Consider the following 13,078-nt stretch of genomic DNA (forward strand, 5'->3'; position numbering starts at 1 on the left):
GGTGGGGGGGGGGGGGATAGAAAGCACACTTGCTCCCCTGGTGGTTTTGGTAATTAATGTCGACATACATATTGTTGGACTAATAATTTTACTTGGAATACTTTAGATTAGTTCAAAAGTGGCATGGCAAGGACATGAGGATGTGGCCCCCCTTCAAAATGCTAAGGAAATGGATTGACAAAAGCTCAAGACTCTACATTTTTGGTTGAGTGATCGAAGATCACATTGAGTACATAGGAAAGCCAATACTATTAAAAGCGGATGAGGTTTTGATGATGATCTGGTTGCTCAAGTGCTTAGTGATATTGCTGCAAAACCCTCAGCCACTTTCTCTATCCAAAATTGTCCAAAACCCTAAAAGCCAACTCGGTCCCACCAAAACCTATCTATCCGGACCCACCGAGTTCATCTGGACAGTGCCACGGCCAAACCCTAACAAATCAGATCCACCGATATGGATCTTGGTCCCACCGAGATGGCCTTGCCAACTCTGTGTCATCTGTTGCAATTATTTTGGTCTAACTGAGTTTTGCACCCTGTGCCACCGAGATTGCTTGCCAACTTTCTGTTGCCTTATTGCTTCATTTCGGTCTTACCGAGATGATGCAATCGGTGCCACTGAAACGAGGTTTGCCCTACCATTGCACATCGGTTGCTCCGAGTTATTTTCCATTAGGTCCCACTGAAACCTCCAACATTCACATCTTTTACACAGGTCGGTCTTACTGAGAATTCCAATCAGTGCACCGATTTTGGTCAAAAGTGTGTAACGGTTGGATTTCATGTGGAGGCTATTTATACCCCTCCGCCCACTCTTACTCAGTAAGAGAGCCATCAGAATGAAGCTACACCTCCACCATTCTTTTTTTAGAGAACCACCTGCTCATGTGTGGAGATCAAAAGATTCCAATCCAACCATTTGAACCTTGATTTCTAGCCTTCCCCAAGTTGATTTCCACTCAAATCCTTCTTCCACCATAGCCAAATATGTGTGTGAGAGAGAGAGAGTTGAGTGTTGGGGGGGACTATCATTTGAAGCACAGGAGCAATGAGTTCATCATCTAGACACCATCTATTACCTTTTAGAGAGGTGGTGTCTCCTAAATTGGTTATGTGTCGCTTGGGAGCCTCCAACGTGATGTGAAGTGGAACCAAGAAGTTTGTAAGGCCAAGGAGATCGCCTACTTCGTGAAGATCTACCCGAGTGAGGTTAGGCCTTCGTGGACGGAAGCCATGGTGGAATAAACAAGGTTGCTTCTTTGTGGACCCTTCGTGGGTGGAGCCCTCTGTGGACTCGCGCAACCGTTACCCTCAGTGGGTTGAAGTCTCCGTCAACGTGGACATACGATAGCACCACCTATCGGAACCATGCCAAAAATCTCCATGTCTCCATTGCGTTTGCACTCTCCAACTACCACCTCGTTTACTTTCTTACACTTGCATGGTTTACTCATTCCGCTGCTCATACTCTTCGTATGTTTGTGTAAATTGCCTCTCACGCGCCTTACCTTGTGTTAAAGTCAAGTTGAACTTGGAAAAAAATTTAAAAACTGCAACTTTCACTTGTGTAGGGTCTAATCACCCCCCTCTAGACCCCTCTTCTCGATCCTACAACACTATTTATTCTAGGGTTGTGACACAAACGAAAAGCACAACAAGTTTACGAAAGGATAAAACATATAAGGTATATCAAGGATGACGAAAAATGGAGGCATACGTACTCCCCAAGGTTGCCTTTTGTCCAAGGCTTGGCAATCTCACTGTCTTGGACCACCGGATAGTAGAACAGTGGAGGTGGTTGATACGCTGCCTGCTGAGCCGCTTGTTGGTCTAGTTCCTCCTCCTCATAATACTCTATCGCGGCCGTGTTAGTCACGTTCCATCTTCTCTGGTTTGAACATGAAAGAAAAATGTGCAAGAAAGTGGCACGGTTTGAGAGCAATTGTTCCTGTTAGTAACAAAAGTATATCCATAAGGTCCTCTCACATCTTCAAATGTTTAAGTAGTGATGATTTTTCAATGCGAGGGCATCCAAATATTTAGAACAAGATGCTTCGTAATTATTTGTGGTGTCAAGCGCACTCAACCGCACACAAAGTGGCAATAACACCACAACAAACATTATAACTTGTGCTACCCGAAAGAGCATGCACAAATAACTCGTAAATTATCCCTGGTGCTAAACCAAAGATAAACGTTGCACGTAAGAATATGAAGATCATGCATGTTGATAGCGAGGTGGCATTTAGGTTGCACGTAAGAATATAGTAGGGTCCTAGGTGGCCGTTCATGGTAATTGAGAAGGTGGAGATCGGAGAGTCCAGATGTGTGAGCTTTAAGAATGAATCATTTGTTACAATGTTTGCAATGATGAGGAAGATACAAGGCATAGAGGATCATCCTATCTCATCACATCACGTCAAGATGTCAAATAGCCCCAGATGCTATTCAAATGCCTATTAAAGACAAATCCTATCACGCCACAAAGATAGGAGAGCCAAATTTAACTTTAGCATTTAGGCAGCTAATTCGGACGAATTTCGTGCTAAAAACACGGTACTATGCATCACATATTGCTTATCCTTTTTTTTGAGGGGTACATATATTGCTTTTTTAGGGAAATGTCATCATGGCGGTCTATATTTCATGTGAGAATAAAGATACATCGTTTGTTAAAACATCCACTAAGAAACCCGGGGGCTCCGATTTCCAAACAATTGTTCAAGACACCTCCGAGTTCTTAGCTAGCAGTTCTGCCGCCATATTGGCTTCTCGAGGGCAATGGCTAAAAACTACAGAGATAAAATTGCTAGATAAGAAAGTGCATTCTTCATATATTGCCGCTGCTGGTCCTGGTGAATTCCCACCACTCAGCATGATCTCGATTACCTCCAAACAGTCCGCTTCAACATAAAGTTTGTTCCAACCAACTTCATTCGCTAGTAGGAGGCCATCTCCTAGTCCTCTAGCATCTACCATCGTTGTGTCTTCCACAAAGGGTATATATCACTGCAGGAAGCAGCGACAAAGAAACCGGCCTCATCACGCAGCACTGCTCCCGTACCCCCTGTACCAGTGTCCTAATCAAATGCTGCATCGACATTAAGTTTGAGGACGCCCTTAGGCGGTTTGGACCAGCCATGTCTTTTAATTTTAGTTTGCTTCAACCTTGCTCGTGAAAAGTTCTGCGCTAAAGTTGATATAGCTTGGGCCGACCTGGCCGACTCATAGATGTTCTCACCGTGTGTGTATTTGCGTCGTTCCCACCATGCATACCAGATTGTTGTGGCCACTAGATCATTGCGCTGGACATCAGCCACCAGTGGACATATGGTACTTTTGGATAGTAGGAGATCGACCATCTCTCTCTACTGTGCTGATTTCATTCACTAGCTCCTGTAGTCCAAGAATTCGCCAGATTTCCCGCACCCTCGGGCATAGAAACATGGCATGCCTAATGCTCTGACAGTCCGAACTACAAAGGGGAAACTGGGAGCTTGTAATCATATGTCTGTTCGCTAAAACACCACAACAAGGAATAGCTCCAAGCAAAGTCCTCCAACACATGGATTTTGATTTTTGATGGCACACACAATTTCCAAACGGTACGCCAGACTGGACTAGTACTTGAGGCTTGTAATGAGTTTGTCGCCCTCAACTTGTATATTGGTTAAGCAAGGAAACAAATCTTCAAAGAAATAAAAGGGAAGTTTATAAAAAGAGGGAAAAAAGAAAAGGCCCAAAAGCAGCCCATAGAGGCATTGACACAGCCGTTTGAAACGAAAGAGAAAAGTCGGAAGAAGAAAGAGGAGAAAAGAAAAGGCGAAACCTCCCGCGAGACCGAGAAGAAAAAGCCGGCAGGGCAGGCGGGCTGGTGGTGGTGGTGGTGGTGGGAGGCGCGCGCGGGTGGGGTGGGCGTCGTGGGCGGTGGCAGCACAAACAAGCAAACCTTCCAATTTACTCCTCCCCACCTTCCCATCCTCCTCCTCCTCCTCCTCCTTCCCCCCTTCCCCAAATCTCAAAATTCCCGATTCCCGTTCCGAGCCATACCAAAGCTCACGAGCACACGCCACGTGATTCCGATCCTGCTAGAGGAATCCCGAGGCTCGGCATGCGGCGGGGCGGCGGCGCTGCGACGGCCGTTGCGGCTGCGGCGGAGGCGGAGGGGGACGCGGGGGCGCGGTTCCGCGGCGTGCGGAAGCGGCCGTGGGGCCGGTACGCGGCGGAGATCCGCGACCCGGCCAAGAAGGCGCGGGTATGGCTCGGCACCTTCGACTCCGCCGAGGACGCCGCCCGCGCGTACGACGCCGCCGCGCGCATGCTGCGCGGGCCCAAGGCCAAGACCAACTTCCCCCTCTCCCTTCCCCATCACCACCAACTGCCGCCCAGCTACTCGCCCTACCCTGCCGCCGCTGTCCCGACGTCGGTCGCCGCGGCGGCGGCCAGGCCAGCCTGCAGCAGCCTGAGCTCCACCGTCGAGTCCTTCGGCGGGCCGCGGGCGCGGCCGGTGCTCCCGCCGCGGCCTCCGCCGCCGCCGATCCTCGACGGCGACTGCCATAGCGACTGCGGGTCCTCGGCCTCGGTGGTGGACGACGATTGCGCGGACGCCGCCGCCTCGCCGTCCTGCGGTGCCCTGCTCCCGTTCGACCTCAACCTGCCCCCGGAGTTTGGCGGCGTTGCATGTAACGACGACGACGAGCTGAAGCTGACGGCGCTGCGACTCTGAAGTCAGAACCACCCGGTGGTGGTTAGAGAAAAAGGATAAGGAGAAAAATATTTGGTTCTTCCCTTCTCTCCATAGCCAGCACGATCCACCACGCTGTTGTTGCTGCTGCTCTTTACGTGATCTGATGATGATTAATGTGGCCTGATCTACGAATCGGCCTGCTTGTTGCCGCTGGTAGCGGTGATTATTGCCGACTACCGCCGGCAGCTCGCTGTGGTTGTTGTAATATAGCAACATTTTACTTGCTTCCTCTTGTGAGGAAGTAGACACCTAAAGTAACTTATTTTCTTTTTTAGCCACATGTGTTACTGTTACTCATTTAGGCTCATTTGTTTCGAATTGAGAACAAAGGAAAACAAAGTTTTGTTTATGAGAATGATACTGGGTGCTTAAATGCTAGAAAATTCGAGCTAAAAGTTGTTGTGTTAGAGGGATGACCTTGATCTTAATTTCAACCTTGGTACAACCTTCTACCTGAATACCCCCATTATTCTTCCAGTACTGTAAATAGACTAACCTTACCATGGTTCTCATAATGCTTATGTTGCTAACATGTGAATTATTCTTATATGTAGTTTTGGTTCTTAAATCAAGTCTCACACTGATGTAGATGTCTGTCATAGAACAAAGAGAAGTTTACTTTGGCTGCTCAAGATGATGGGATGTTTGTCCTATTCTAATTCATATAAAGTAAGTTCACAAACTAATTTGTTGTGGACACCTTCAGCTATGATTAATGCATCCGGCATAATTTAGGCCGAATCATTAGCATGTATAATTGGGCATACTCATGAGCTGAAATCAACAGACAAAACAACTGATCATGATGACACAAGATGCTAACAAGATTAGTTCTGACAATTAGCAAAGTTATGCTAACAGCAAACTGTGATGGAGTAACATGAAAGTAAAAGGATTTTGAATATACTCTTGTATCAGTAGATTTTTTGTTTCTGTTTGATGTATGATAACGAGATTATATTTGATTGCTTATTGGTTGTGAGGCCTACCCAAAAACCTCACATTTCTTGGCAGTTGCATATGGCTGGCACAGCAATGGTGATCTACTGATCCTATTACGTATATCTTGTTACATTCATGTGAACAAATATCTATCTACTTACGGCGTTATTTGTAATTAAAGGATAGAAGCAACTTTTATTAGCTTAAGCCTACCCACAAACCTCACAGTTCTTGCAACTTCCATATGGCTGGCGCAGCAATGGTGATCCACTGATCCTATTATGTATATCTTTGTTACATTCATGTGAGCAAACATCTATCTACTCAGGGCTTTATTTATAATTAGAGAATAGAAGGAACTTTTATTAGCTTAATAATCACATTGTCTTTGTTGTACAGTAATTTATTTGTATGTGGTGACAGAGTTCCACATGAATGGTATTTTGACTGCCGTTTTACATGAATAGCACTCTGTGATATTACCATTAGGATAAGTTGATTTTGTTACGGAAGACATCTGGAACTCCACGTTCTTCTGGATATTCCAGTTTCCTGTTTTTTTGCATCCATCAGGATAAATTGGATGACCATTCAGATGGTAAATTTATGATAGCAGGTGCATTGGGTTTGCCTATGAATATATGCTTGGATACATACAAGAATGCACTGCATCCTTCCCCTTAGTAACCGTGTTGATGTTTTAGTTGACGTGGAATTTTTTCCGGGTGTCTTCTAGAAAACATGCTCTGCAAATTTTATCGTAACATATCTGATTATGCAAGCGGTCCATTGTTATTCACATATAATTTTCGTGCTATTCTCCTAGGAGCAGTGACGGACCATGGCGCACCACAGTCAAGCAATGTTGCTCAGTGGCTAAGTATGTGCTTCTGGTCTTTTTCCAGTCATATGCTTTCTAGAGTTGATGCTTATAAGGTGGATTGAAATTCCTTATTGTGCTATTAGTTTGGCAAATTCTATGGATCATGAAATTTATATTATTACGTGTCGTCATGCAATTTGGCCTTGTCACATGTCGCATCACGTCTTTAAAGTACTGTATTTGTGAACAGGCATTAAGAAAAATAAGTCAGAATCATGTGAGACACCTCCCGGTATGCGCAACATTATATGGTTATTACTCCTATATCAGAAGCTTTGGGGTTCCAATGGCAAAATATTTACAGTGCACTTTGTTATTCCTTTCTTCATGTTTGGTACATTCAGCAAGGGATACTACTGTACCTAACCAACCTCAAGTATTGGAGAAAGGTGATGTTTTGAAGCCAGCAGCTTCGTGAATTACTAACAGTGCCAACAACAAAGCAGTGGACATCCGTTGCATCTTGGAGCGATCTGTGCCTGGACAGCAGGGTGTGGAATCAGCTAAGGTACATGTGGGATGTTGCCAATTTGTGGGTGCTTCTTTTCTAGCTGTCAACAATTTGCACAGAGGCTATTTATTTTTAGTTGTGAACACAGTACTCTAATATGTTGATGCTGTTGAGCGAAGTTTAATTCTCTAAAAATGGGCTGTCGTTAGGAATATAGTATCTGGAGATATCGTTGGATTGACTTGCTTATTTGCTTTCCTGTTAGTTCTTGGCAGCCCAATCCTCTGTTAGCTGGGCTGCCCCGTTATACTTTAGGACATCAGGGCGCATCCTAATATCATCGACATTCTAGCAGACACACTGCTAGTTACAACGGTAGCAAGAGCTATTTTTTACTGCGATTCAAGTTCAGTTATAACCAATTCTATGAGGACGGCGAAAACCTTCGGACAATCAGTTTCCTAACTTGCAGTGCTCTTCCTTGAATCGTCTCTCTTGTGGCAGGAGTATCTGCCGGGAGGAGGACCGGATGCATTACAAGAAAAGAAAGAATAGTAATGGTGCCTGCGTGCAAACAATCTTTAGAACCGGGCTCTTGTGAATCTGGGCGGTCCTACGCTCAAAGCCCATATCTCAGATGCATGCCCATTGGAATAGCCCATCACCAGGACGAAATTATTCATTTAGCGCAGTTCCCCTTTCCTCTCTTATACCAACTTCACATCCTAAACAACAAAAGGAAGGGCAAGCAAACCCGACCTGGTGATCTTTTGATCATTTTATTGATGCGATTTTCAGTGAAAGCTGAGATGGGGCAATTGTGGAGGGTCAACTATTGTCTTATTTTTCTTATTCCTCTATCCTAAATTAACACTTGATGAGGATTAGTCATGCAAACTGTACCATGCCATTCTCATGTGCTCATACGGTCATACCAGCTTCTATTTGATTGTAGATATAAGGGGGGAAAAGTGTATGTAGAATATCTGGTAGGCTATAATTAAAAGCCAAAATGTCATATTACTGTTGATGGGATGAGAAAGATATTGTTCTCTTGGGATTAAGTGTCTTGAGAAAACACTAAAAATCCAGGTGACCTCCCTATCTGCCTCATCTCAATATTGTCATTCAGAAGATTTGTAAATTATGTAATAATTGTTATTTGGATCATGCTTTATATTTCACAGTAATCCAGGACAGTGATTTCACTCAGAGGCTCTGGATTATCCATATATTACTTTTCACTCAGTACGGATTTCTTCGGTGCATGTGTTCACATGCTTGCTATTATTTTCTCTTGGGGGCATCTACGTTGCTCTCTCTCCAATTTAAATCTCTGGGAGCAAGCCATGATTGTTGGTCTCACATGCATCTGTTTTGTGTATAATTTGATCTACTACTATTGTTGATGGCACTTGTTCCACCAGACTCGACCACTGACTGAGCACCTGTTTTTTTCTGATAATGCACACAAGCAGGTTGCGGGGTGTATTTTCGCACTCTATATTTGGTATTTTCTTTGTATTTGGTATCATGAAGTATTGAGCGGCAATGGTCATGGTTGTGACCATTTCCTATTGTGTCTTTCATGTCTGCAAAAGGTAAAGTTAGCTGGTAGTACATACTCCCTCCGTCCCAAAATAAGTGTCTCAACTTTGTACTAGCTCTAGTATAAATTTGTACTAAGCTCAATACACTTATTTTGAGACGGAGGGAGTACTTGCTAGCCACCAAAGGTGCCCCAAATTTTGCGCGCACAGCAGCACCATTTCCCGTGATAATATGTACGCTTGTGCAGGGTTAGCGGGCACTACTAACTAACATTGACATCTTATTGCAGCATGTGCTCCGACATTGCTGCCATTAATCTACAAAAATGGTGATCTTTCGATTAGATTCTTCCTTTCTTGACTAAATTATTGGTCTGCGCCTTTGTTTCAGCTGCCCCAGATCCTGCGCGCTCGGTGTCTGCTGATGAGCATGCAAGGCAAGCGTCTCCCATGTGCCGGATGCCGCGAACAATTCCGTGTGGTAATCGGCTGACAGAGACGGTGGCGATCGTGTTTGTGGATTGCAGGGCTGGACTTGTTTCTGGGCGCAATAAAGATTTGGTCATGGCTCCGCTTCCAGCCCATGTTGAGGTTCTCGGTGCCTCCTCGGTGCGTCTTTCTTCCCTCCATCGCTCGTCTCTCCCTTTCCAATTGCGTCGCCATTAATGCGTCAGCTGTTGATGAAATGTGAGCCAGCTAATAGCGGGCCTCTGCACGCTGTAGTGCTGTGCGAAAGGGGGTACCGCTCTGCTGCCTTGCACATAAATTTCTGGGCGGTTCGCTTACGTCTTCCTTTTTTTTTTGGCTTGCTAATAATACGCTGCAAGTATAATGCGTGCTGTTAAAGCTTAGTCATGTCCTGAGGAAGTTGTGATCCATCTAATTCTTGTCCTCATTCGTCCTTTCTCCACAGCAGTGAGCAAGCTACGTTTGGTCCGAGTGATCAATTCCATCTACCACAAACTTGCTGCTGTTATCTACAGCTCACCCTAAACAAAAGATAGAGAAGCCAGAACAGATTCGGTTGAAAACAGAAGGCTGTCATACGATGTTGGCTGCCAACCTGAAAAAAAAAATCTCCGAGGAACAACTCAACAGAGACACGATTGTACACATACTATTACAATAACAAAGTATTTTTTTTGACAGAGATTTCAATAACAAAGTAAATGGCGTATGGCTAGATGATTGCGGTTTGTTTTCCTGCCTTGACCAGGTCAACCCGGTTGAGGATGGATGATAATGGCAACTTGGCGAGAAGGATTCATTTAAGAAGCGGCCATGGCTGCAACAACCACCGTCCTCTCCCCTCCCCTGTGGTTAAGTTAGGTGGGAGATTAGGTTTTTAAGCTTTGAGCTGTTCCTTTGGCACCATCCTCCTTGCTTTCCAGTGTCTCCCTCCATAAAAAGCACGGCACATTCCAACTGCCACCTTGCTCCGCCGCGTTCCGTCGCCTCACAGCTGTGCGTGCTGTCCCGTGAACTCTTCTCTTCTGTTGCGCGCTTCCCTTTAATTAGGCCGCTGTCAGTTCCAGCAGGCTTCTGAAACTCCAATCATAAGAACCACCCTGCCCTGCGAGCACATCCATCGCCTCCCTTCCCACACCCTCTCTCCTCCTCGTTTCCTATCGTCAATTGTGATCGAGTGGGGAGCGAGAGAGAGAGAGAAGAGTGGAGAGGAGAAACAAGGATCGACCAAGAGGTTCCCTCTCATCAGTTCATCGCCAGGCGTCATCATCATTTCTTAATGGCCGTGAGTACCTAGTATCTCACTACGTTTGCATCTCCCCTTTTGTGGTTACCGATGCTTTACTGCCTATACTCGGTGCATGCACGCATGATTTCGACACTGTTATGGCCGCTTGATCATGCATTTGTTTTGTTGTTATAATTTTGGCTCATGATTGCTGCGTTTGCATAATTGTGATCAATGGTGAAGTAGTATGCATGTACACGTATGGCCGTATGGAATTGACCATGGTTGGGCATGGAACGATGATGGATCATGGGGCGGTGCCGCCGTCCCCATGTGCGAGCATCAAGTTGGCAACACACGGTCATTGTTAGGCAGCAGCAGACAAGGAGTTAGGGCTCACGGATCTGGGCATGATATGGAGGGCTCGGGCACATGGCATGCTCCGTCCTCAGATCCATCCAACATGATCGGTCTCATCCTCGAGCAGAAGCATTCTTCAGAATGGGGAAAAGGAGACCTGAGCTTAGCTTTGCTTGGGATGGACGATTGATTGTTTAGAATTGGACGTCCAAGCCACTCCTCTCATGCCTACTATCCGGTGCATTTGGCACTGCCAGGTCTAGTTTGGTGTTTATTACCCGCTAGCTAGCTGTCGTTGGGTTTGACATATCTGTAATGTGACAGCTGACGACGCGAGCAGCACTAGCCTAGCATGGTGTTGGTTTTGCTTTCCGACGACGCGTACGTTGGTTGGCCTTAGCTGGGAGCTTGCTGACACATACATAAGCTGCCATGCCTAATTTTTCCTCCTCATCTTTAATCGCCGCTAATTACAACCTGGAACTTATTAAGGTTCCACCTGCTCTGAATTTCTAACCGACGAGGAAATGTCCAAGTAGATGAAAAATGAGGTCAAAATTAGATTGATTTTTATCTGTAAAATTATTACTACTATCGGGTTATTAAGATTTTGGCGTGGTGCGTGTGCAGGGGAAAGGGCCGGTGGTTCCCAAGTTCGGGTCGTGGGACGCCGAGAACATCGGCTACACCGTCTTCTTCGAGAAGGTGCGCGAGAACAAGGCCGCGCCCGTGCCGGGCACGGCGGCGCCAGCGCCCAGGGGGCACGACGACCAAGAGTTCGACCCCTACGAGTACTACGAGAACCTCAGCCGGAACGTGCCCTCGCGCCCGCCCAGCTCGCACGGCCACGGCCACGCGGCCCCGGCGCAGCACTATGACCACCTCGGCGGTAACGTGCCCTCGAGGCCGCCGAGCTCGCACGGCCACGGACACCCCTCGCCGGCGCAGCACTACCCCGCGCAGCACGGCCACGGGGGCTACCACCGGCGGAACGGGAGCAATGGCAGCAGCGCCGCGTCCGAGGTCAGCAGCCGCGCCAGCAAGTTCTCGCCGCCCAGGCCGTACCAGCCGCGCTACGGCAACAGCGGCGGCAGCTACCACCAGCCCCAGCAGCAGCAGCAGGTCGCCGGCGCGTACGCCGCCCCGGTGCCGAGGCACCACCAGCAAGCGGCGCCAGCGCCGAGGGTCACCGCGTCCCCGCCGGCTAACGAGCGGCGCCCGGGCCAGGGCGTGCCACCGCAGGCCCGTGCCGCCAAGGCCCCGTCGGCCGTGCCCAAGTTCGGCGTGTGGGACGAGCAGAACGCGAACGCGGCGGCGCAGGGCTTCACGGTGCAGTTCGAGAAGGTGAAGCGGCACCGGGAGGTCGCCAAGGCCGCCGCGCCGGACGTGCCGCCGGTCGCGAAGCGGCAGCTCTCGCCGGACCGGGTGGTGCCCACGTGGGGCCACCCGCGAAGGAAGCCCAAGAAATCCTTCCTGTCGAAGGTACGTACGCGTGTACTGTTTGACGCCGACGCTGCTACCACTTCCTGTTCACCGCATTTTTCGACTCACTGTAAAATAAAATCTATTGTTTTGTGCAGGTCTACGGGTGCCTGTTCCCAGTGGTCAGACAGTGACGGGGCAGCTGGTTGATAATATTAACCCGACCATAGCGGCTGCTGCTTTTGATCTCATATATGTTTTTCTGGAAGGAACCCTGTAGTGTACACAGTATTTCATTTGTTCATTCGTTGTTCGTTATGAGTAATATATATACTCCTGGTATTAATAAATCATGGCAAGATAAAAGCACTTGGCGTATACGTATTTTAAGTGCCCGCAAAAAAAAAGTATACATATTTTAAGTGCCAAACTCTGTGTATCCAGTGTGTATCGGTGTATGCATTTGAGACTTCCAAATGCGTGGCACGTGCACGTGTGAGTACTAGAACTAATGTAATTTGATGCGTATGAGTGCGATAATGAATGAACAAAAAGATGTGATTGTTCTTTGTTTGGAGCGTTACACAGACCATACTAAGGCATCCATTTTATTGCCATTAGTTCTTTCATTCTTTTCTTAAGTGGTTTTCGTATAACAAATATCGGCTGAAGTGAGTTCTCTCATGGATAAATATTTTTGAAATGGGTATGTTCATCCAAAATACTTGCTGAAATAAGTATCTTTATTATGTGCAAACACTTGCTGAAATGAGTTCTTTTATGCCTTAACCAGCGGGTTTCAGATTTTCTTTTGGAGTAGCTGCCCTTTAGGACTTCGGACTACGAATTGGCAAACGTGGAGAGGGTGGAATACACAAACGAATGAGAACGACCAAATTGTGAAATTCGAGCTAACGAGGCATAGGGGGTGAGAGGGCTGGAAAGAGGCTCAGTTTTACTACTATTCTAAAAATAGTCGATGGAATTTATTTGCATTGCATATTAGCTGCTAAATTATTTCTTTTGT

The 13,078-nt window shown here is 46.8% G+C and overlaps 2 protein-coding genes across 4 annotated transcripts; both read left to right on the top strand.

Annotated features, from left to right (window-relative positions):
- Positions 1 to 3,871: 3,871 nt before the first annotated feature.
- Positions 3,872 to 12,618, top strand: LOC123136808 (ethylene-responsive transcription factor 3). Its single transcript, XM_044556316.1, has 6 exons — positions 3,872 to 5,416; positions 6,516 to 6,569; positions 6,763 to 7,080; positions 8,965 to 9,182; positions 11,260 to 12,111; positions 12,210 to 12,618. The coding sequence occupies exon 1, from the start codon at positions 4,112 to 4,114 to the stop codon at positions 4,724 to 4,726; it is 615 nt and encodes a 204-aa protein (XP_044412251.1). The 5' UTR covers positions 3,872 to 4,111; the 3' UTR covers positions 4,727 to 5,416; positions 6,516 to 6,569; positions 6,763 to 7,080; positions 8,965 to 9,182; positions 11,260 to 12,111; positions 12,210 to 12,618.
- Positions 8,982 to 12,618, top strand: LOC123136807 (class E vacuolar protein-sorting machinery protein HSE1-like). Of its 3 annotated transcripts, XM_044556313.1 has the most exons (5): positions 8,997 to 9,182; positions 9,490 to 9,706; positions 9,790 to 10,326; positions 11,260 to 12,111; positions 12,210 to 12,618. In XM_044556313.1, the coding sequence occupies exons 3-5, from the start codon at positions 10,321 to 10,323 to the stop codon at positions 12,243 to 12,245; spliced, it is 894 nt and encodes a 297-aa protein (XP_044412248.1). In that variant the 5' UTR covers positions 8,997 to 9,182; positions 9,490 to 9,706; positions 9,790 to 10,320; the 3' UTR covers positions 12,246 to 12,618. The 3 variants fall into 3 exon arrangements, with proteins under 3 accessions (XP_044412247.1, XP_044412248.1, XP_044412249.1); XM_044556314.1 differs by having other exon boundaries at positions 9,019 to 9,182; positions 9,487 to 10,326; XM_044556312.1 differs by lacking the exons at positions 9,490 to 9,706; positions 9,790 to 10,326 and having other exon boundaries at positions 8,982 to 9,182.
- Positions 12,619 to 13,078: the final 460 nt, after the last annotated feature.

The sequence above is a fragment of the Triticum aestivum genome, chromosome 6B (assembly GCF_018294505.1).
Source record: "Triticum aestivum cultivar Chinese Spring chromosome 6B, IWGSC CS RefSeq v2.1, whole genome shotgun sequence".
Taxonomy (NCBI): domain Eukaryota; kingdom Viridiplantae; phylum Streptophyta; class Magnoliopsida; order Poales; family Poaceae; genus Triticum; species Triticum aestivum.